This window comes from Notolepis coatsorum (genome assembly GCF_963971535.1).
Source record: "Notolepis coatsorum genome assembly, contig: SCAFFOLD_2507, whole genome shotgun sequence".
Classification (NCBI taxonomy): domain Eukaryota; kingdom Metazoa; phylum Chordata; class Actinopteri; order Aulopiformes; family Paralepididae; genus Notolepis; species Notolepis coatsorum.
This window is the reverse complement of record NW_028170794.1, coordinates 1-24,455: the sequence shown is the minus strand read 5'-3', so window position 1 is coordinate 24,455 and position 24,455 is coordinate 1. Positions and strand designations below refer to the sequence as shown.

At 41.9% G+C, this 24,455-nt stretch overlaps 2 protein-coding genes across 2 annotated transcripts; both read left to right on the top strand.

Annotated features, from left to right (window-relative positions):
- Positions 1 to 169: 169 nt before the first annotated feature.
- Positions 170 to 8,346, top strand: map10 (microtubule associated protein 10; the record flags this gene model as incomplete). Its single annotated transcript, XM_084339304.1, has 8 exons — positions 170 to 416; positions 629 to 1,119; positions 1,624 to 1,814; positions 2,015 to 2,163; positions 2,862 to 3,093; positions 4,454 to 4,679; positions 5,488 to 5,715; positions 7,797 to 8,346. The coding sequence occupies 8 exons, from the start codon at positions 170 to 172 to the stop codon at positions 8,316 to 8,318; spliced, it is 2,286 nt and encodes a 761-aa protein (XP_084195430.1). The 3' UTR covers positions 8,319 to 8,346.
- A 2,798-nt stretch (positions 8,347 to 11,144) lies between these two features.
- ntpcr (nucleoside-triphosphatase, cancer-related) lies at positions 11,145 to 21,679 on the top strand (the record flags this gene model as incomplete). The annotated part of the gene is made up of 3 exons (XM_084339303.1): positions 11,145 to 11,226; positions 18,118 to 18,280; positions 21,574 to 21,679. Coding segments are annotated over exons 1-3 (321 nt in total), but the record flags the coding sequence as incomplete, so codon positions are not given.
- Between the last annotated feature and the right edge of the window lie 2,776 nt (positions 21,680 to 24,455).

Below are 24,455 nucleotides of genomic sequence, written 5' to 3'. Positions count from 1 at the left end.
CCCAGGTATCCCAGGTATGAAGGGGAGTGACGTCACACTGTCGCGACGTCTGCGCGTGTGATGTTTCTATGGAGCCGAGGGAAGCTGCTGCAGGAGGCTGGCGCTTGGCGGGGCTTAACGTTAACTAACTAACTAACCGTTAACGTTACCGTCCCGCATGCCATTCAAAATGACGACAGGACGTTTAAATAGCCATCATTCATCAGAAACTCTGTTTGCCTTTGACCTTTTGGTGGAGTATATCCGAATAGACAAAGAAATGAAAGTCTCCGATGAGCTTGCACTTGGAGTGCGTCTGCTGGATTTCCCAACGTTGCTCATCTATCAACAACAACAACAACAGCAAGGTGTCATTCCTCCAACTTTACAAGAAAATGATATCCCTGAAAGAGAAGATCACCATTGTCCACGCCCAGGTATGTCATGTATGTCCCTATGCCATAAATTTCATGTATGTCGTGTATGTCATAAATGTCACTATGAATTGAAAATGGGGGACCCTGATGTAAACAAGACGAAAGTCTTTCTCTGGTCTGCATCCCCTTAACAATTGTGTGTATTGAGCCGTACTGTATTGTACCCATTCTGCAATCTGTTAAATAAAGTTTTCATTCATTCATTCATTCAGGTGGGGATAATAAACACAAGTTTAACAAAGGCAAGTCTTGTTTGTTCAAAATGAATCTGGACGCCCTCCACAAGCATCTATCCAACACGCCGCTCTACGCCATGGTGTTGGACGTGAAAGATGAGCTCCCAAAGCTGGCGGGAAGCTCCCAAATCTCCCTGGCAAACCTGGTGGACAGAATCAAAAGCGACGTCGGTGCCCACGGCATCGCCACCCCCTCGTGCCAAGGGGAGAAGAGACTTGTGGACGTGTTCAATCTCATGGGCGAGAAAATTGGATCGATGTCTCTGGGCTATAAACTTTTAAGCCTCGGAGCGAGTCTGTTGCCACATGTCTCTGAAAACAAGCGAGGAGGCGAGAACACGAGTGCCACTACTGATACACTGCCACATCATAAATCTGGGCAGGCACAGTCGCTCGACCCACGCCAGAAGGAGCTGGGTCTCGGTGAAAACACCCACCAGGATGGACGGTCGGAGAAGCTTGTCGAGGCAAAGCAGGAAGTCCCTGTTCCCGCCACTCAAACCGAGCGCAGCGGACCGAGATTCAGCAAATCGCCACAAAAATCTCCACGTAAACGATTTCGATTTGGAGGAGGAGGACGTCTCCGCTGTATTCTGTCCCCCTCGCTTATTCTACGCCGGCACGGCGAGTATAAGGGGGAACGAGTCTGACGATTACAAATTGTCCAAATTAGACTTGGAGACGTCTTTCATACCGGAAGAAGACGCGAGTTCCGAGGAGGACGAGGAGGAGGGGGCGCCGGAAGTAGTCGATACGAAGAAGGCCCGCCGGGAACTACTCCTGCTGCGATGGACCAGAGGGTGAAACAGTCGACTACTCCTGCTGTGATGGACCAGAAGAGTGTGAAACAGTCGACGGCCGGCTGTGAACCACCACAACAACGAACACCCGGTTTGGCGCCGACGAACCCCCTCCGGGAAACATTGAGACAGTTGCCTCTCCTGAACGCTCTCCTTGTGGAGTTGTCCCAGTTGAACGCCGGTGAGACCCAGACCCAGCAGCAGCATCAGCAGCCCTTAGCTATTCACCCTCACCTGGCCTGGCTCTACAGGCCCGAACCGGGAAGCACACTAACAACAACAACGACAGACGTCATCCATCGACCCGCATCACAGCCGCAGCATGATCACAAAACCACCGGGGGGCGGTCATCCGGTCCCGGGTTGGACGGTGGTCCTCCTCCTCACCCTCAGAGATGCTCTACCCCACGGGGGAGGGCGAGGGCTGCTGCTGCGGCCGGGAGACCACGGGAGAGGAGACGTCCGGCGTCTCGTCGCCGGGAAACTCCCGGGCCCGTCTCCCGGGAGGAAGAAGAAGCTGGTGTACGGGACGACTAACGCCCACCGTCTCCGGCTTCTGAAGAACGTGGCGCCCCCTGGCGGCGCGGTTGAGACGGCGCGAGTGTCTCGCCGCGGAGTCGACGGAAACACGGCAGCAGACGCCGAGAGAGACCGGAGGAAAGACATGGAGCGCGGCTAAGAAGATGGCAGAGAAGCAGCAGCAGCAGCACGGTAGGGCGATATGGCCAAATAACGTTATCACGATAACGATATGATAATGTTGTCATATCTCATATCACTCGATATCGATAATTATCGATATTGTTATCAGTATTAAAAAAATATATATATATATATTTCTTTTAACAACAAATGTATGTTTATTTTGCAGCAATTCTTTGTCGTTGCCGCCATCTTTAGTGTTACAGCCCCTCACACTCCAGTTCTCAGGCTGCAGCTGGTTTGAAAGCGGAAAGTAAACCGGCTTCTCTGCTGGCTGTGGCTCCAGGGGAGTTGAACAGTTCTGGCTCTGCTAGTTTATTTTCTATCTTTTGGCGCTTTTTTGGTGGACAAACCACCGCACATGTGCACCGTGACTCGTGACTGGAGTCTAGTTTCTGCTAGCACACATAGCCTACTGTGTACAGACGGTTTTCAAACTGTATTTTAAATTAGAAAGCAAACAAAATAAATGGACAAGAGAAAAATAAATCTCAATTTAGTCAGTATTGTCATTTTGGACAAGCAAAGCCATTACTTTAAGTTGCAGAGAGAAAGACAAGTCTGTCCACTGTCTCTTGCAGGTCACAATAGTATAAAATAAAACCTTTTATTTTAAAATTTCTTTTATTGATATTTTTTTTTATTATCGATCGATATGGATTGTTAAAATATATCGCGATAATTATCGTTATCATTTTATCGCCCAGCCCTACAGCACGGGAGCAGAAAAGAGATGTTCCACAGGAGCGGCCGGGTCTCGGTGAAAACATCGAGACGACGACGATCGGCGGGCGTGACGGTGAACACGCCGCGGACGCCACCGCGAGGAGCGACCGCGCCGCCGCTGGGAGACGGAGACGAGGAGGAGGACGGACGCGGACCTCCTCGGAGACGTCCTGAAGCGGAGACGCCGCGCCGCGAAGACGAGAAGAAGAAACCGTCGGTTCGTAATATCCCCGATGCGGTGGAGCGAGACGCCCCGCGCGCGCGAACCACACGCCTCTTGAATCGGAGGAAACGCAGACGGAGCTCGACGGGAACGTCACCTTTGATCCTCTGAGGTGTTTTAATTGACTAATAATAGCAGCAGATACAACGTTTTTTCGACCCTTCCGGTCTTTTTCAAGTATAAACACAACACAAAATTAAATTACATCTTTTGTTTTTATACAGGAAATGAAATAGATTAGCTATCAGCCCCACCTGGTGATCAGTGGCGGTCCCAAGACTTGCATGATTTTTTACATGATTTAGTAACAATTTTTCTTTTACATTTGACATTTTTTAAATGTGTAAAAAGTACCCAGAGAAATTATACTTAAGTGAAAGTATGGGTACCGTCTCAAAATCTTACTCAAGTAAAAGTCAAGAGTATCTGGCTACACTTGAGTAAAAGTTAAAAAGTTTCTACTTTTACTTTTACTTTTTCTGACTGTATTCTTCTGATGGCAGGTGTTAATCAAAGATCCCCGCTTTCTAGTCTTGCACAAGGACCAATCAGTATTGGGTATGGGCGGGTTCATTTTCCATTGATGGGATTTGATTGGCTGTTTTTAAATAAAGAGCAGCCGCAGGATTAATAATGTTAACGTTAGTTCGGCCAGAGAAACAAATATACTAATTCAAATAGTTGGACCTGCAAGATTTGTACTTTGTAGGTCTGCGTTTTAAATGTAAGGAGTAAATAAAAAGTATGTTTTTTTCCCCCTCTGAAATGTAATTGAGTAAAAGTACAAGTATACAAACCTAATAATACTAGAGTTTTAAATAAAAAAAAGTAGGGATGTCCGATATTATCGGCCTACCGATATTGGCATTAAAATGTGATATCGGAAAATATCGGTATCGGTTTTAAAAAAATATATAATATATATATATATATATATATATATAAATATAATATATATATATATATATATAATTTATTTAACCTTATTTACCCAGGCAAGCAAGTAAGAACAGATTCTGATTTATTATTGTCAAAAGTATGCATACTGTTGCTTAGTATTCCACGACAAGAGATATGTAATGTTAATTACCTGAAATTATTCCGTTTTGGGGGGGGGGGGGGGGGGGGGGGACCCTGCATATATCGGTATCGGTTGATATCGGTATCGGAAAATTAAGAGTTGGACAATATCGAGCATCCCTAGTAAAAAGTATGTATTTTTTCCTCTGAAATGTAATTGAGTAAAAGTACAAGTATACAAACCTAATAATACTCGAGTAAAGTACAAATCCCCAAAAGCAGTACTTTAACGAAGTACAATTACTCAAGTACTTCACACCCCTGACACAGGGAGAGGGTGGAGACGCCAGGAGGCGACGGCAGGCCCGACAGTCACGGGTCCAGCTGCTCCACCACGGGCCCCAGCAGAGGGGAGGAGGACGTGGAGTATCCCGACGACTTCTCCAGCGTGGAGCCCAGTGAAGGGGCTCGCTCTCCAGACCCCCCCGATCACCCCACCGCCTGCTCCCCCGAAGCCCCCACCAGTAGCCCCGAGCCTGCTGTAGCCAAGACCAGGGTAATTTTGAAATTTTTCACTCCATAGATTAATAGATAAAACATTTTTTAACGCTTTAAATCATTTAAATTAATCTCTCAAATGTATTACTGCGTAATAGTGCTAATCAGATGTATGTACAGAGTTGTAATATTAATATGTACAGTGATACAGGTAGACACTGGTCATCAACCTTTATTTATTCTCGAGATTACAATTGAGGTCACCCTCATGTTCAATGTCGTCGAGACTTTACAGACATTTCAATGCACACATTTCTACAATATAACAATAATAAATATTAATAACTATCTATATAGTAGATTATTATATGGTAATAAGTCATACTGGCCAGCAGCGTAACTAGTAAGAGTAGGCAAGGGATATGTACAGTCCAGATATAGTATCTACAGATATGTATGGACTGAGTTTTTTTCCCTCAGCCGCTAGGCTGATCAATGCCCCCCCCCCCCCCCCCCAAGTTACTGGCACAATAACAATGACACTGGCACAAATACTGCACTCGGACTGAGACCTGGAACTCTGCACTTTATACACTTTATATATATTTATTAAAATTATGAATCCTTCACTGCACTGTCTTTGTCCTGTGTCTGTTGTTGCTGTTTGTTATGTGAAAAAAAGATCGATGTAAAAAAAAATGCATATACTGTAATTGCCGAAACAATTACCAATGTGTTTACACATATGGCTCATTAAAGGAATCTGAATCTGAGGTATGTACAGACGGATGTATATACGGTAAGAATAAATATGTATATACAGCACTGACGCTGCATAACCCCCTCCACTTTCTCTGCTCCTACAGGCCAAGACGACCAGCAGGTCTTCCGTCGCCGATGACCTGTCCTTCTCCGACAGCGCCTCAGAGAGGGTCCAGAGGAGGAGGCGGTCGGCGGCCCTCCCCGTGCCCATCCAGGCGGACCGCTCGCCGCAGCGGAGCTCTCTCATGAACATCACACACATCATCCGCCCTCGCGCCCGGACCTCGGCGATCAGCGTCTCCTCCGATAACGACGACGAGTCCGTCCGCACGGTACGCTCGACGAGAAATCGCACGAGGAGGAGGAGGAGTCACAGAACCGAGAGCTCCTCTGTATAATAGTACAGTAGTCCACACACACTATAATAATAAGTCAAGTCAAGTCAAGAGTTTTATTTGTCACAACATACAAGTATACAATGAAATGCGGGGGGTCTTGCCCGCAACGATTGTGCATAATACAATAGTAATATATAATAAGAATCCAATAGAACGACATTGTGCAATAAAACAAGTAAACAAAGTAGGGCATATCGGTATATGTACACGAGTTATTTACAGAGCATGGTAGGACATGCTAGGTCCTGTGGTAGTGCAATACACTGTTAGCTACGGATGAGGCACTGGGTCTTTATGTACACTGTTATACAATGCTATATTATACAATCTCAAGTTATACTATACTATTCTTAGAGTGACCTTTCCTTTTGTAAAGTGACCATAAGTGTGGGCGTGTGCAGCATGAGTGTGTGTGTGCTCATGTTAAAGTGGCTGCTAGTGTGTGAGCGTGTACAGTGTGTGTGTTGTGTGTGTGCTCATGTGTGCTTGTGTGTGGAGAGTTCAGTGTTCAAGGCTCTGATGGCCTGGGGGAAGAAGTTGAGCCGAAGTCTCTCTGTCCTAGTTGCTGGTGTTCGCAGGCGTCTGCCTGACCTCAGCAGCTCAACAGGCTGTTGTTGGGGTGGTGAGGGTCTTTCATTATTCTGCAGGCTCTGGATTTGCACCTCTTGTTGTATAGAACCTGCAGGGGTGGTAGTGCAATACCCATAATACGCTCAGCTGAGCGCATCACTCTCTGTAGGGCCTTCTTGTCCTGTGCCGTGCTGTTTCCAGTCAAGATGCTCTCTACAGCTCCGGAGTAGAAGGAGTGGAGTATCTTCCCCGATACTCTGAACTTCCTTAACTGTCTCAGGTGGTAGAGGCGCTGCTAATAATAATAGATTCTATTTGTAATGCGCTTTACAGTTGCGGGGCAAATCTCAAAGCGCTACAGTTAAAATAACTTAAAAACTAGCGAGAATAAAGGAAAGAAAGAATTTAAAAATAGGCAAGACTAAACATAGAATAACATAGAGAAACATAGAATAAATAAAACTGATAAAAGAAATTGGTAAAAGAACATAAAATGTGTGGAGCTAAACATTTGATAAAAAGTCAACAGAAGGCTCTACTAAAAAGGTGAGTTTTGAGGCCTTTCTTGAAAGCATCCACAGTCTGTGGTGCTCTCAGGTAGTCAGGGAGAGCATTCCACAGACTGGGAGCGGATTAACAGAAAGCCCTATCTCCCATAGTGCAGAGATTTGTCCTTGTGTGCTGGAGGAGGTTTGCCTGGCCAGAGCGGAGATGTCGGGAGGAGGAGTGAGGGGTGATGAGTTCTTTGAGGTATAGGGGGGGGGGTTTCCGTAGAGGCATTTGTGGGTGAGCAGGGAGACTTTGAACTCAATCCTGAGTGAGACAGGGAGCCAGTGAAGGGACTTGAGGATGTTCCGCACTCTCATCAGGATCCTAGCAGTAGCAGCGCTGTTTTGGATACATTGTAGCCTTTGGATGTTCTTGCTAGGGATCCCGATGAGGAGTGCGTTGCAGTAATCCAGCCTGGAGGAAACAAAGGCGTGGATGAGCTTTTCGGCATCTGACAGAGTGAGTGAGGGGCGAAGTTTGAATGCACTCACACGTGTGCATTCAGTTAAGTTGGAATATGACTGTAATACAAACAGTTCAGTTTGTCAGGTACATGCAACACAGATTACAGTGTTGTTGACATCCGTCTGCTTGAGAAAAACCCATTTGCTGCAATACAAATGATTGAAGTGTGAGATGAACAGACTGAAAAGTTTATTCTATTAGATAAAACACGTTGACAAAGTTTTACTTTGCAGTTGAAAAAAGGTAATAAATCGCAATATATGGCAATATTAATATCGCAATACGCAGCACATCGCAATATATTTTGAATCGCAATACTATCATATCGTGACTTAAGTATCGTGCTAATATCGTATCGTGAGGCCTCTGGTGATTCCCACCCCTAACTGACACTGCATAACTAACCCCCTCCACTTTCTCTGCTCCTATAGGCCAAGACGACCAGGAGCCGGTCTTCCGTCACCGATGACCTGTCCTTCTCCTCCGACAGCGCCTCAGAGAGGGTCCAGAGGAGGAGGCGGTCGGCGGCGGCCCTCCCCGTGCCCATCCAGGCGGACCGCTCCCCACAGCGGAGCTCTCTCATGAACGTCACACACATCATCCGCCCTCGCGCCCGGACCTCGGCGATCAGCGTCTCCTCCGATAACGAGGACGACGAGTCCGTTCGCAGCATGGCACTACGCTCGACGACGAGAAATCGGACGAGGGGTAGTCACAGAACCGAGAGCTCCTCCTCCGTCACGGAGAGTCCGGGATCGTCGAGGAGCCAGCAGCGGCAGCAGAGCGACTGGACCGGTGTCAGACGGGTGTCGGTGCAGTCGGTGTCCTCCTCCCCTGAAGCGCAGGTGGAGGAGGAGGAGCTGGGGGACGGGCTGGGCTCTCTGGGTTTTGCTAATAGGCACCGGCACGTCTCTGAGCTGGTGGCCAACAAGCTGCCTGGATACACTCTGTGAAAAGGGCCTAACGAGGTCCTCATTGACTAGTATATCTGGGTTATCATTTGCCCTCCATTGCGTTTCATATTTATAGAGTTGTGTGTGTGTGTGTAGTAGGGGTGTAAAGGTACACGTATCCGTACCGAACCGAACAAGGTTCAGTGTACCGTACCGAACGGCTGTGTAGTGTACCGAACGAATACAATGATATGTTAACCACCCGCATTTCACTGTATGCCCTGGTATGTATGTGACAAATAAACCTCTTGATTCTGATTCTTGATTCTCTAACGACCGCCCACCGGGGGCTGTTTTTTCCCACAATCTAATATAATTTTTTTTTTTTTTTTTTTTTACAAGTCGATTATTCATTTCAATATAGAATATATTTTTTTTGAACAAATGTTTTTTTATTTACCCTTTTTTTTTTTTTACATAAAACCAGACACACAATAGATAAACAGTAGAAATCCACAATAAATCACAGGACTATGATTGACATAATAATAACAATAATGACAGTCCAGTACTTAAATCAAAATAAATGTAGATTAAAAGATTTACCCATAATAAATACAATACAATACATATGCTCTTGCTCGCTCAACCCCCCCCCCCCCCTCAGGACCCCCTCTTGGACAATCCATCCATTATTCCGTTTAACACCAGGAATTACAAATTCATATGCTAACCTTTATCCTCTCCAACACCTCTAACCAGAATATTGAATATTGACAGCCCTACAAGTACAATTAGTTACTGCACACTACATCATCACCCCTGAGTGGTACATGGAAAGCCAGACTTTCCCCCACTTGTACCGAAAACCGTACCGAACCTTGACTTCAAAACCGAGGTATGTACCGTACCGTGGTTTTTGTGCACCGTTACACCCCTAGTTTGTAGTGTTGGGGAATGATTTATAAATAGTCTTACTATATCAATAATGATGATTCTTTGCTTTGCAGATTATGTGTATAAAAAAACGTTTTGCAGAAACATAATGCTTCATGTTTTTGTTATCAGTGTTGTTGGCTCATTAGTGTTTCCAGGAGACCACATTGATTAGTGACAACTAATTGGATCATGTTTGAAGATCTTTTATTAAATTTTTTTCCCATAATATGGATTTTAAAATGATAATGTCGTTGGCTTTGTGTGATTCATTATGGTGCAAACCACAAAGAACAGACGGCAAAGGAGAAGATACACGAGACCCTCTTCTTGGGACCAAGTAAGGTTTCGTCGATAATTCAATGTACAGCCCCCCCCCCCCCGCCTACCCAACCCCTCCCGCCCCACCCAAGTTCCAACCACCTCCTATGTACAGTTTCCCCCACCCCACCTACCCAACCCCTCCCACCCCAACCACCTCCAATGTACAGTTTCCCCCACCCCACCTACCCAACCCCTCCCACCCCAACCACCTCCAATGTACAGTTTCCCCACCCCACCTACCCAACCCCTCCCGCCCCACCCCAACCACCTCCAAAGTACAGTTTCCCCCCCCACCCCACCTACCCAACCCCCGCCTCCTATGTACTGTTTCTTCGTCAAATGTATATACTCTCTTTTTTAGACCCTTTTTGTATCACAAACAGTACTGTATTTGTAAATCTGGTATGTCATAAATGTATAGATGTAGCAGTAGGGGAGAGTGGGGTGAGTAGTGCCAAGGGGCATGTAGTTCCACCCCTGTTATCTAGAAAACCATAGAAGAAGTTGGTCATGTGACAACATATTTTTGAAGAGGCATCCATTTCACTCAACCTGCAGAGAAGGGAGACACCTGGCTTGAGAGGTAAGCACATTTAAGTTCAAAAAACTGTTTTTTGCCCTCCAAAGTAAAATTTGTATGATCAAGGTTTTTTGATTGCTGTGTTTGAACAATTATAGACAACTTTGAAAACAGTTCACACATGTTTTAGTGCTTTAGTAAGCTACACCATCAGTCTATACAGTTAGCATGATGCTAGCTCAAAACAGCTGGGGGATGCATTTTTTTCAAAATGGTAGGCTTGGGGTGATTTGTGCCAGATATTCTCTTTGTTAAGTTGCCCCAACTTATTTTATTAACTATATATATTACTTTATTGTATTTTATTGTTATTGTACATTGCATTCTTGCATTTGATCACTAAAACTATGTGATATTCTTAATTTTAGACAAATCCATCATGCCACGCAGATATACAAACGGAAGACAGACAGGGTTTCAACTCCTCTTGAGAAGTTGGAAAGAGCAGTGAAAGAGGTGCAACAGGGGAAGACTATACGTCAGGTTGGAAAGGAGATGAAGATCTGCAGGATGCTTTTACCGCTTTTGAGATTAAAATGATCTGTTTTACGTAAAATTATCAATGGCACAATTTACCCCAGTGTATTCTCTCTAATGTCACAACTTACCCCGCACCGGGGGCAAGTTGTGCCACAAAACCACTTTTTTTTCTAAAGCTATATTTCTGAAACAGTTTATTTAAGATCCAAAGTGATTGTCCCCAGGGATGCACAACATCCTAAACTATATGTACATATTTTAGTTGGGGGCATTACTGTAATCCCCTTGCTTTAAAGGCACTTTAAGTAAAAAGTGGCACTACTCTCCCCACTCTCCCCCTGTCTTATCTGTATGAAAATGGGGGACACTGATGTAAACAAGACGAAAGTCTCTCTGGTCTGCATCCCCTTAACAATTGTGTGTATTGAGCGCCGTACTGTATTGTACCCATTCTGCAATCTGTTAATAAAGTTTTCAATCAATCAATCAATCAATCAATCAATCAATCAATCACAGCGATATGAGGGGAGGGGCGGGCCATGGCAAGTGCGCATGTGCCAGCTCTGTGTACGGAAGCGCTGCAGCCTGCAGCCAGCATGGCACAAAGTGAAATGATGTTCAAACATGTGTTCCTGACAGGACCCCCAGGTAAATAAATATACTAGACTCCGATAATGACGCAGAGTTGTTCAGACTTGTTCAAAGTTGAAGCTGTAATAAATCGAGACGGGTCTTCAGCTGATGTTGAATTGTGACAGCGTTTCCCCAGCAACCCGGCTGAGCTGCGAGGCTAACACCGTTTCTGCACAGCTAAAGTGGTCGCTGCAGGGATGAATGAATGACAACTTTATTAACAGATTGAAGAATGGGTACAATACAGTACGGCTCAATACACACAATTGTTAAGGGGATGCAGACCTGAGAAAGACTTTCGTTTTGTTTACATCAGGGTCCATTTTACATGCATAGTGACATTTATGACATACACAGAACATACATGACATACATGACATTTATGACATAGGGACATACATGACATACAGGTATATAATAGTACTGTGTGGCAGTGATGGACATTAGGAAACCAGAAAGCTGACATACTGCCTTTCTCTGTACATTTCACTGCCCTTTAGACTATTTTTGTACTCATAAACAGTACTGTATGTTTGTAGATCTGGTATGTCATAAATGTCTGGATGTAGCAGTACTGTCTATCTGTATGTCGTGTATGATATATGTTATGAACCAAGTATGGTTTCGTCGATATTCCAATGTACAGTTTTGCTTGTACAGTTGTACAGTTTCCCCCACCCCGCCTACCCAACCTCCTACGATGTTTCTACGTCAAATGTATATACTCTCTTTTCTGGACACTTTTTGTATCACAAACAGTACTGTATTTGCAAATCTGATATGTCATAAATGTATAGATGTAGCAGTACTGTCTATCTGTATGTCATGTGTGTCATATGATGAATTGAAAATGGGGGACCCTGATGTAAACAAGACGAAAGTCTTTCTCTGGTCTGCATCCCCTTAACAATTGTATGTATTGAGCTGTACTGTACTGTACCCATTCTGCAATCTGTTAATAAACTTTTCAATCAATCAATCAATCAATCAATCAATCAACAGTTGAAGACGAGTGTTATCATCAGATGACATGTGACATGATGTGAGGCTTAGTTAGTTGTGGGAGGAACCCCAAGGCGTCTTTGAGGGTTTACTGGGGGTTCTCTAAAACTATTTACCAGGATATAATAACTCAAAGAGAAAACGTTTGAGAATGTATGATAATTACTACTATTTTGATAATAGTTTCTGCTCTCTCCACTGGTAGAAAATATCATCAAATGGGGCTTTATGGCTTAGTAGTACTAATTTATATATACTGTACCCAGTTAATCACCTGTACATGTATTGTATATTACTATAGAACTTTAATGTTACATTTGTACTCTGATTGTATGGAAAACTTATTTTTGTTGTACTGTACTTGTGCTGTATGATGACAATACATTTTAATATAATCTAATAATCTAGTGAGCAGCATCCATTTGTGGGTCCTCCTTGACATGAAAAAGTGTGGAACTATGCCTCATTTAAGAATCTATGCATGTTATTCCTATGGTCTCAGACAATCCAAAAATATGAGTGAATATCAACAACTCCTTCCTATATCCAAACACTAGAGTGCTAAAACTAGTACTTGGTATTGTTTTAACCTTTTCGATATCAGTCACAGACAGTGCCAATACTGATACCAAAATGATACTTTTTCCCGCTGATACCTTTGCTGAGTTATGTGCTGTGTGAGCCAATCAGAGGCGTTGTTACATTCTGGATTGCGGGTGAACGGAAGACATGTTATATCTTGAAACAAACATGCTTATTGGCTCACTGACACTGACTCGGCGTCATTCAATTCAATACCACATTTTGATAACACAGCATTTTTCAATACTCATTAGTATTGAAGCCATTCAATCAATACCATGAAAGTATACCATTATATACCCAGCCCTGTTATGTCATCAGATATAACGTCTTGAGCTGCGCCATCATGGACAATGAATTAGGAAATATAGTAAAGATGACACAGAGAGCACCCAGGTGAATGTTCTGGGAGATACATATTCTGTTTATTTAACTATATTGACAACTCAGATGTCTACTTGTGATCTTCTAAAAGTCCAGGGATAATATTTTGAATGCTCCCTAAACAAAAAGATGTTGTCCCAAAATTGGATATCATATGGTGTGGCGGCGTATTCTATATTTTTCAACTGGGAATTGTTTGGATACCTTTGGGGTGCAGGGGTCCTTCATCTTTTCAGGAAATACGACAACATCTCTGTCAGGACCATAGATATATATGGTCAGGACGCGTTATTTTTTTTCCTAGCCGCATTTCTCGGAGACGCTCTCTGATTGGCTGACGCCTGTTTCTACACTGGTTAAGCTTAGGCACTCTTTCGAAGTTGGTTAAGGTTAGAGTTTGTCTTAGAGCAGGGCGATAGAACACCAGGTAGTTTGCAGGCTGTTAGACCCGGAAATGGGCAAAGACACAGCTCGTCACGCGATTGGGCAAACATGTCAGTGGCCAATCAGAGAGCGTCTCCGAGAAATGCGGCTAGGAAAAAAAATAACGCTGGAGTGTCAGGACAAGGTTAGAAGGTTAGTTAGTTTAGATTAGATTAGGTCCATTATCCCTTACCTGCCCTCATCCCCCTTTTTTTCCCTACTTCCCTAGCCCTATTTTTGTTGTGATTGTGAAGCGACCTTGGGTTTCATGAAAGGCGATATATAAATTTGATTTATTATTATTATTATTATTATTATTATTATTATTATTATTATTATTATTATTAAAACAATTAAAATAAACATTCATTGTGAACGGAGCAGCTCCAGACTTTATACCTGATGATGTCACAGGTTTGATTCTTACTTCTCTGGTTTCTGGCTCTGTGAGAGAGAGTAGCTCAGGTTCACACATATTGATTATTGATTGCCCTCTCCTAGGCCAAGGGAGTATCAGGTTGGCATTCTTAATTTTGGTGTTCATCCTATTTTGATATATATATATTAAAGGTACTGTGAATCCAGTGAGAAGTCCCAATGCATGGAAAGGCATGTTAGGAACTCAAATAGTTCCTCATACAATGCAAAGATACAAGCAGGGAAGCCCCTGATTTACAAGAGTATTACCGTCAGCGTAGAACATTTACAGATTGATTGATTGATTGATTGATTGAAAACTTTAATGAACAGATTGCAGAATGGGTAGAATACAGTACGGCTCAATACACACAATTGTTAAGGGGATGCAGCTCGCTCTTTACCTCGGTTCATCATACCTCACCATCACATCAAACCCATTTTACAGCTTACGATCCCAGGACTATTTATATGCCTCAGTACCCAGAACCCGCACAGAGTTTGGGAAAAGGGCCTTCATGTTCTCTGCTCCCTCTGCCTGGAATGGACTTCAAAGAACGTTGAAACTGCAGGCCCTCACTACCATATCTCAAATATCTTCAAATTAAGGGCATTTTAAAGAATGAGATGGGAGAATGACGATGCTTCACTGCATAATGTGGTGTTATATTTTATATTTATTAACTTGACCTTCTCTCCCCAGCAACCTCCTGCAAAGCCTCACCTTCCCTCCTCTTTCTCCCTTTTTTACCCTACCCTCCAATCTCCCCCCAATCCCATTCAATCTAGTTTGCTGCAGCTCAAATGTATCCCCTTGCCCCACTTTGCCTTTTATGTATCTGTCTATGTTTTGTGTATTTGTATGTTTGTTTTTGTTTTGCTGCTCCCTTCATTCCGCCCTCCCTCCAGTCACCAGGCGCGATCCATCTTGTTTACTACTCGGTGTTTGAATGCTGCCGACTATCGCGCATACAGTGTCTCAGGCCTCCTGTAAGATGACATGTGTCAACAAATGTACATGTCTGTTGAATTTATGCTGTGCCATTGTTACTGTAAAAATGTAATGATTGTGTTGTTGTTATTATTAATGAGACGTTGAGCTGTATGTGTGTGTCACGAATTTCCCCAAGGGGATTAATAAAGGAATATCTTATCTTATCTTATCTTATCTTATTTTGGCCCAGGTCTTGCTCGAAAAAGAGATCTTTGATCTCAAGTGACTACCTGGTAAAATAAAGGTTAAATAAAATTCATAATGACATTTATGACATACACAACATACAGATATAAAAATCTAATCTAGTCTAATCTAACCATGACATTTATGACATACAGATATACAGTACTGTTACATTTGTGACATACAAGATATGCAAATATACAGTACTGTTAACAGAGATCCTAACAGTAAATATATACATACGAGGGGGAGGGAAATGTACATTAGCAGGGGGTGGGAGGGTGGGAGTTCGGACATTTACGGGGGGCCAGTTTCTAATTGCAGCCTCCCGAAGGTGCTCTTTGAGAGCGGTTTTGACAGTAGCTTGGGGGCAGAAGTACCCCTGTAAAGTTCATAATTGCCCGTCAAATTGACATTATGGGGACAGAAAATGCCCCAGAAAGATAACTAACAGGAGACAGAAAACAAGGTTATAATAATAATAATAATAATAATGATTTTGATTTGATTTGATTGAAGTTTATTTCAAATATGCAACATAACAAACAAACATCTGATCAAGTACATGTATAGCCTTAAAGCATTCAAATAATAAATGTATATAAAAAATAACAAAGAACAAACAAAAAAGTCAAACTAAATTTTCTTTTATTTTTTTTGTCGTTTACATATTTGAAAAGGAGTGGGAAGAAGCATACACTTATTTAATCCCACCCCTATTTACTCATCAGAACATACTATATTTTATTTACTAATTCATACAATTAGTATATTGAAAGTCTAGTATAGGTCGTCCGTCTGGTCTCTCAACTTGTACAGCTTATTGTACATCGACAGCCTGCCCCGATTCCAACATTCATTGGAGTGTTCGTCTGTTTTGATAAACGCCACGAGAAGTGTCTCCAAAATGTGTTTGCAGACATAAAGGCTCCCCCAAAAAGCCCCAGATCAAAAGATTTAAGATAAGATATTCCTTTATTGATCCCCTCAGGGGGAAATTTGGGCTTCATAGTAGGAGGGGGGAGGGACATGTATGGGCAGGGTAATAGTAGAAAGACATAGATATAGGCGATACAATTAGATCAGAATATAAAAAATATGAGACAAATAAACAGTGTAAACCAATAGAATTAACTCTGAATATAAAAATATGGTTATATTATACGTTTCTCACTGGATTCGGTGTCAGTAACTTGTCATTAATGTTAATTTCAGAGTCAAAGTATTATGACTTATCAGTAATGTTATCTTCAGTGTCAGTAATGGTACCTTCAGTCAGTGTCCGTAATGTTATCTCCAGTGTCAGTAATGTTATCTCCAGTGTCAGTAATGTTATCTTCAGTGTCAGTAATGTTATCTCCAGTGTCAGTAATGTTATCTCCAGTGTCAGTAATGTTATCTTCAGTGTCAGTAATGTTATCTTCAGTGTCAGTAATGTTATCTTCAGTGTCAGTAATGTTATCTCCAGTGTCAGTAATGTTATCTCCAGTGTCAGTAATGTTATCTTCAGTGTCAGTAATGTTATCTTCAGTGTCAGTAATGTTATCTTCAGTGTCAGTAATGTTATGTTATCTTCAGTGTCAGTAATGTTATCTTCAGTGTCAGTAATGTTATCTCCAGTGTCAGTAATGTTATCTTCAGTGTCAGTAATGTTATCTTCAGTGTCAGTAATGTTACCTTCAGTGTCAGTAATGTTATCTTCAGTGTCAGTAATGTTACCTTCAGTGTCAGTAATGTTACCTTCAGTGTCAGTAATGTTATCTTCAGTGTCAGTAATGTTACCTTCAGTGTCAGTAATGTTATCTTCAGTGTCAGTAATGTTACCTTCAGTGTCAGTAATGTTATCTTCAGTGTCAGTAATGTTACCTTCAGTGTCAGTAATGTTATCTTCAGTGTCAGTAATGTTATCTTCAGTGTCAGTAATGTTATCTTCAGTGTCCGTAATGTTACCTTCAGTGTCAGTAATGTTATCTTCAGTGTCAGTAATGTTATCTTCAGTGTCAGTAATGTTATCTCCAGTGTCAGTAATGTTATCTCCAGTGTCAGTAATGTTATCTTCAGTGTCAGTAATGTTATCTTCAGTGTCAGTAATGTTATCTCCAGTGTCAGTAATGTTATCTCCAGTGTCAGTAATGTTATCTTCAGTGTCAGTAATGTTATCTCCAGTGTCAGTAATGTTATCTCCAGTGTCAGTAATGTTATCTCCAGTGTCAGTAATGTTATCTCCAGTGTCAGTAATGTTATCTTCAGTGTCAGTAATGTTACCTTCAGTGTCAGTAATGTTATCTTCAGTGTCAGTAATGTTACCTTCAGTGTCAGTAATATTATCTTCAGTGTCAGTAATGTTATCTCCAGTGTCAGTAATGTTATCTTCAGTGTCAGTAATGTTATCTTCAGTGTCAGTAATGTTACCTTCAGTGTCAGTAATGTTACCTTCAGTGTCAGTAATGTTATCTTCAATGTAGGGCTGGGCGATTAATCGATTTAATCGATTAATTCGAATTTATGATTTAGGACGACTTTTAAAAATGAAAATCGATTTACACAAAAACATTATTATTTTTATTTTTTAAAGAGTCACCTTTTATTTTACAAAAAGTGATGTTTGGTGAAAGTTAGATTTGCACTTTATTAATCCCAATAGGGAAATCCATTCTTGTTTGATGATCAAGAGGCACCTTTTATTATTATAATTTATTTTTTTAAGTGAAGATTGGTGAAAGTTAGGTTTGCACTTCAATCCCAATAGGGAAATTCATCTTGGTTTGATAATTTTTTTGTGTCAAATAAAAACAAAGCTTATTTGAATGATTTCTAGTTTTTAAGAGAAAAAAATCTATTTAAATCGGATGTGGTGTGAAATTCTTTTGGGCCATATCGCCCAGTAATACCTTCAGTAATGTGGTTTGTGTGTGCAGGCGTGGGGAAGACCACGCTGGTCCAGAAGGCGTGTGAGGCCATGGTGTCATCGGGCGTCGCCACGGAGGGCTTTTACACAGAGGAGGTCAGGCAAGGGGGGCGGAGAATCGGCTTTGATGTCGTCACGGTAACGGGAGAGAGGGGTCACCTGTCCAGAATCAGGTAATAAATAATACACAACCGAGCAGTCTGATTGGTGAAAATCAAAAGGTGTTGTTGCCGACATTGTCCTATGAGCCCCTAAAAGCGCGCCTGGGCCCTGGGCATGCTTTATGATCAATGGAATTGTTGACTATAAACTTGAACTCCATTGCCTAGGCCCTAGGCTCTGTTACTCATACTGTACGAACTTTGAACTCTGTTGCCAATGCCTATTAGGGCTGACCTTCGATTTTTTTTGGAATTCGAAGCTTCAGGGCCGAGATTCGAGATAAAAAAAAATAAAAATAATTATAATTAAAAATAAATGTGTGTTATTATTTTTTTATGTTGTGGGACTTGCACAGCACTTTGTTCAACTTTGTCAGTGCTGTAAAGTTTAAACCTTTTTAAATATTGTAAGCCGTCATTTGAGGCTTTATAAAAGCAGCACAATGAACACAAATCTGTCAGTGCCGAGTCCAACCTCATCTTAAATAACAAACAGCATTGCTTGTTGTAATTAACAAAGAGAGGCAGAGTTGATTTTGCAAAAAGAAAAAAGAATTTATAATATTATTATTTTTTTTTTTAATAATGAAATTTTATTTTCATATTCGAATCCCATGCCCATCGAACGAAGCTTCGAAGTATTTAAGACAGCCCTAGTGCCTATACTCAATTTATACCTACCTTCTGCGTTCACTGTCTACAATTGTCCTACACCGTAATCATAGTCATCATAATAATCATAACTACCTACCTCATACTATAATCTACCCATATAACGTATGATAGCATGTACAATAGTGCTGTATATACTTATTTATTTATATTAACCGCATATATATTACATATCTGTCTGAATACCATATAATCCTATTATACACCTACTTATACACCTGCATATAACCCATACAACTATGCCGTATACCGTATATATATATACATTTATTTATTCTTACCATATATATTATATCCACATCTGTACTTACATATAATTATTATGCATATAATCCTATTTTCTTTTTTTCTGTAGATACTATATCTGAGGCGGCCGGGTAGCGCAGCGGACTAAGCGTCTGTCTACCACCACAGAACCAGTGGGATCGAATCCAGCTGTGGTGCTTCCGGGTTGGCCGACCGTCCATACTAACACAATTGGCGGTGTCAGCGGGTGGGAAACCCGGCGAGGGTGGGTCCTGGTCTGTACTCAGTAGTACTAATTTATATATATCTTTTTTTGTATCCACTTTTTCAATTTTTTCTCCCATCCCAATTTAGCTGTGCCAATTCTCCCCTCCCCTGTCTTGATCGTTGCTCGCATGTGCCCCCCACTGGCCGGTCGTAGGGATGATAGAAGCCTATCACATGTCCCCTCCGATACATGTGGAGGCAGCCAGTCACATCTTTTCACCTGCTAGTGCGGACTCTCATTGGCGAGGAGTAACGTGTAGGAGGCTCACACTGCCCCCGCCATTTTCCTGTCTTTGCTGTGCAGGCGCCCCAACCGACCTGTAGGAGTCGCTGTCCACAACGACCAGACTACCACCCCATCGACTCCCCTCCCGCTAACTCTGCCAAATGAGTCAGTATGACGGCCGGCCCAAGCCGGAGGCAACGCTGACAGCCGGATTCGATGCCGGTGTCTCTTGCGTTGGTGTTCGCTGCGCCACCCAGCCGCCTCATTTATATATTTTATACCCAGTTTAATCACCTGTGCATTGTACATTACTGTTGCACTTTACTGTTACATTTACACTCTGGTTGGATGCCAAACATCTTACCTGTGCTGTATGATGACAAACAATACATTTGATCTAATAAGTGGTAAGTATTGAGCTAGTTAGCCATCTTTCTTGCTAATATATTATAAATCTATTGATAACCATTTTATCAAAGTTATAATACCCAAGTGTTATTCCTCAGTGGATGCACCTTGTATATATTTATTTATTATTATATAATATTACATTATATTATGCCCTCCTTACCCAGTTAAAGAATAGCAGTTGGGAAATGGACCGCAGTGTCCAGCAATATCAGGGTTTCAGGGTTTTCATCTAGATTACAGCTGTGGCTGAAGAGGATACACAATCATGTCATCATCACGAGTATCGGCCTCCACCGCGACTTGTGTCTCCCGTTTCATTGTTTATTTATGACCTCTTAGGCCTTATATTGTATTGATCGTCTTATACCATGTTTAGTTTGATCGTCTGTAGCCAGTCCCCTGCCCAGGGACTAGATACACAGACGATTAGCTTAAAGCTAAGCTGTGGTGGTCCATGGTTTCTGTCGAAGAAGCAATGAACTTATTTTTTAAAGCAAACTACAAAAAAATGCTCGTATCCAAAAAGTAGTAGATAGATAAATAGGTCATACATGTAGGTATGCATTTAGTTATGTGGGTGGGTATAGGTTTGTAGGCAGGTGGGTTGGTGGTTATGTATTATTATGTATGCAGTATATATGCATGTATGTACTGTATGTATGTATGTTTGTATTAACACATTCTTTGAATGTATTACTGGTATTTCTTTTTAAATAATATGTATATTTTTGTATGTTTGATTTTACAAAACGGGGGAAGTTCTCGATAAGCCTCTAGGCTTCTAAACTTCTCCTACACAATATGGTTATGTATTTTTAATTTTTTTTTTTACTTTTGTTTAACTCTTTGTGTTAATAAATAAAGAAAAGAAAAGAATGAACTTACCCTCTCAGGAACTATTGCTATTGTGGCCTTGCCATCTTGCACACACAAACACAATCCGTTTTCACGTTGCGAACTTGGGCCTAACAAAATAAATAGTTTGGTTCCTGTTGGTTGTCAGTTAAGGCCATGGGTAGGTAGGGAATTTATTTTATTTTATTTTTAATTTGATCTTTTCCCACGGCGACTATGGATAGGGAATTCTTTTATTTAATAAAATAATTTCACAACAATGGATGCATGTACTCTGCCAGCATGTTTAATATCCATAATACTAAAGGTAAAAATACAAAGACACTGTACTACAAAAGTACAATGTACAAAGGTAGTAAATACTACTCACTAAATATCCTGACGTCAGAGAGCTGTGCAGATATTGTGAAATACTGGCTTTTTATATATTCTCATTATTGACATGGACTGCACTTTTTTTACTAAGATTTAATAAAACTTTATTGTTTATAAAAAAAAAATATTACGAACTCATAAAATAAATTTGGGTCGCACATAAATCGGCAGGGTCGGTTGGCAACCGGATCCAAAAATTTATTTTGCATGGCCTTGTCTTTATTATTATTTTTTTTTTTTTTACAATTCACAGAGACATTGCCGGAGCGTCTCACGACGGAAGACGGGAATATACCGTCGGACAGTACGTGGTCGATCTGCCCTCGTTTGAGAACCTGGCTCTCCCTCTCTTCAGGAACGTAAGACGACAGTGTGCTTCACCGGCTCTTAACTCTTTCACTGCCACACTACCAAACGGTTAACCCATTTCACTGCGACAATACACAGAATGTTAACCCTTTTCACTGCCGCACAACAGCAGGTTAACCGTCGGTAGTGTGACAGTAAAGGGTTAACCTTCTGTAGTGTGGCAGTGAAAGGGTTTTAAGATCACCCTCATTAATAGATCACAGCCCTCCTCCTCCTCTCCCCACACTAATCAAATCATCAGAGCTTTTTTTGCTCCCCTCAGAACTGATGGCATAATTGAAGACCAGCGGATACATAAATACCAGAGTGACAGGTTTATGTGTTCGTGGAGCCGTCTGGTCGACACACGCCTCCGATTAATCCCGTCTGCCGCCCCCAGACGCGTGCTTCACAGGAGGCGCTGCTCTGCTCCTGCGTATTATATTATAGTCTCATCTCATTTACAGGATCTATAAAATCACCTCCTCAGCCCACCGCGGTGAACAGTGTTGGAGGCCAGGCGTATATTATAGAGATCAATGAATGAACGAAGCACCTTAAACAAATGAGTATCTGTTATTATTATACAGACCCTCGTCTGCTGCATCTGTTTATTTTTCTCATATTTCTATATTCAGTGTTAATGATAATAATAATATAATAATAATTTAGGACCTGCTCCGAGGTCATCATTTGGCACACATGCGAACCATGCATACAATGCGTATCTGCGATTAACCCATCCCGTCGTCCTTCCCCCCCAAGGGCAGCCGGGAGCAGACAGGCGCCACGTGAGCCGCGCCAGGGGACCAATCCAAGTGCTCCTGTCCGTCTTCGTCAAGGACGCCACAGCGTTAGCGATCTTGTTGTTGTGCATGTTTTTCCATTGGGTTTATCTTATCGGGGGGGGAAACCCTTGCGAGCACGGGGAGAACATGCAAACTCCACACAGAAAGGCCTGGGAGATACCCCACCTGGGTAACTGGCATCATGGAAACCTGGTCCCCAAGCGGGATTCGAACCCTGGACCTTCTTGCTGTGAGGCGACAGTGTTAACCACTACACCACCGTGCCGCTTAGAATTTCTATTTTAATTTATTCACAGTCACACGATACGATACGCGTCATCATCGTAGGAACGTCATCATCAAAATTGTGTCCGTGTGCCAGGTCTCCCAAGAAGCAATTTAAAAGCTTTTGGAGGGAGAGCCTGATCACAACACTGTGTGTGACTGTCTGTCATACACTGTTTATCTTTTCTTTTTTTGAACAAATTTTTTTATAATTTTTTTGACATGACGTAAAACTAGACACACAAACATTAACGGTAAATATCCACAATAAATCACAGGACTATACAGTCCAGTATTTGAATCAATATAAATGTAGGTTACGAGATATATACATAATACTTACAATACAGTACATACATAATGCTCTTGCTCGCTCTTCTCCCCCCCCCCCCCCCCCTCAGGACCCCCCTTGGATAATCCATCCATTATTTCATTTCTAACCAAGGATTACAATTCATATGCTAACCTTTAATGCTAATCCACCACCTCTAACCAGATTGCAATGCTGTTTATCTTTTCTCATATTCTTCTCAGGGTATTAAAAAGTATGACATTCATCATTCTCAACTTAAGGCCTTAAAAGGTATTCAAAAGTCTTAGATTCGATTTATTTGCACAGGTATTCATCTTTTTGGGGGGGGGGGGGGGGGGGGGGGGGGGGGGGGGCAGCCCGGCTGTCGGGAGATCATGAAATAATATGAAATATATTAAATGTTTTTGTATTCAAGTCATTGTTTTTTGCGGGGCTACTGGGAGCTTGGTGCGTCTGGTGAGAGCTCGTATGGAACTCACAAGAATGTATAGTGACACGCAAGTGCAGCTGGCAGTGTTTCATTTCATTTCAAACCTTTATTTATACAGGTAAAAATGTCATTGAGACATTTAGAGTCTCATTTACAAGAGCGACCTGATCCACCAAACAAACGTAACAAATACATAAAACAAGTTCCAGACAAAAACAGGACAAGTAACACAACTAAAAGTCTAAGAGAGGCAAAAATCTAGATCAATTAAATTAAGAGCGAGAACAAGAACACGCCCCCATGGATGCCCTTTCAATATTCCTTATAAGAAGCTTAAAATCCCCAATGGGAAGTCCCTTGGTCCGATGAAATGCCAGGAAAAACGGCTGCAACCTTCTTTTTGTTAGAAAAGAACATGACCTTGGTTTTGTCTGCGTTCAACACCAGTCTAAGACGAAGCGGGTTAGACTGAATGGCATTGGAAGCAGACTGCAGACATTCAAAAGCACAACTGTGCGTGCACAACAATATAAAACAGTGTCATCAGCATAAGGATGTACTGAAGCATTTATATCACGAGACACATCATTGATATAAATAGTAAATAGGGTAGGACCTAGGACAGAGCTTTGTGGCACGCCATTCGTGATATTCAGAAAGCTAGAGGAGAGGCCATTGAACTGAACACAATACTTGCGATTGGAGAGATAATTAGTAAACCAGCCAACTATATGGTCTGACAAACCAACGTCCATTACACGCTGGCACAAGACACTGTGATCGATTTTCTTTGTTGCTAATATGGTTGTGAAATTGGTATTCAATTTAGCTCTAAGTGGCATTAAAAAGGTCTTAAAAAAACTACTAGTAGCCTGCAGATACCCTGCTACTAGGGGTGGGAATCGCCAGATACCTCGCGATACGATACTATCGCGATACTTGAGCCGCGATACGATAGTATCGCGATACTC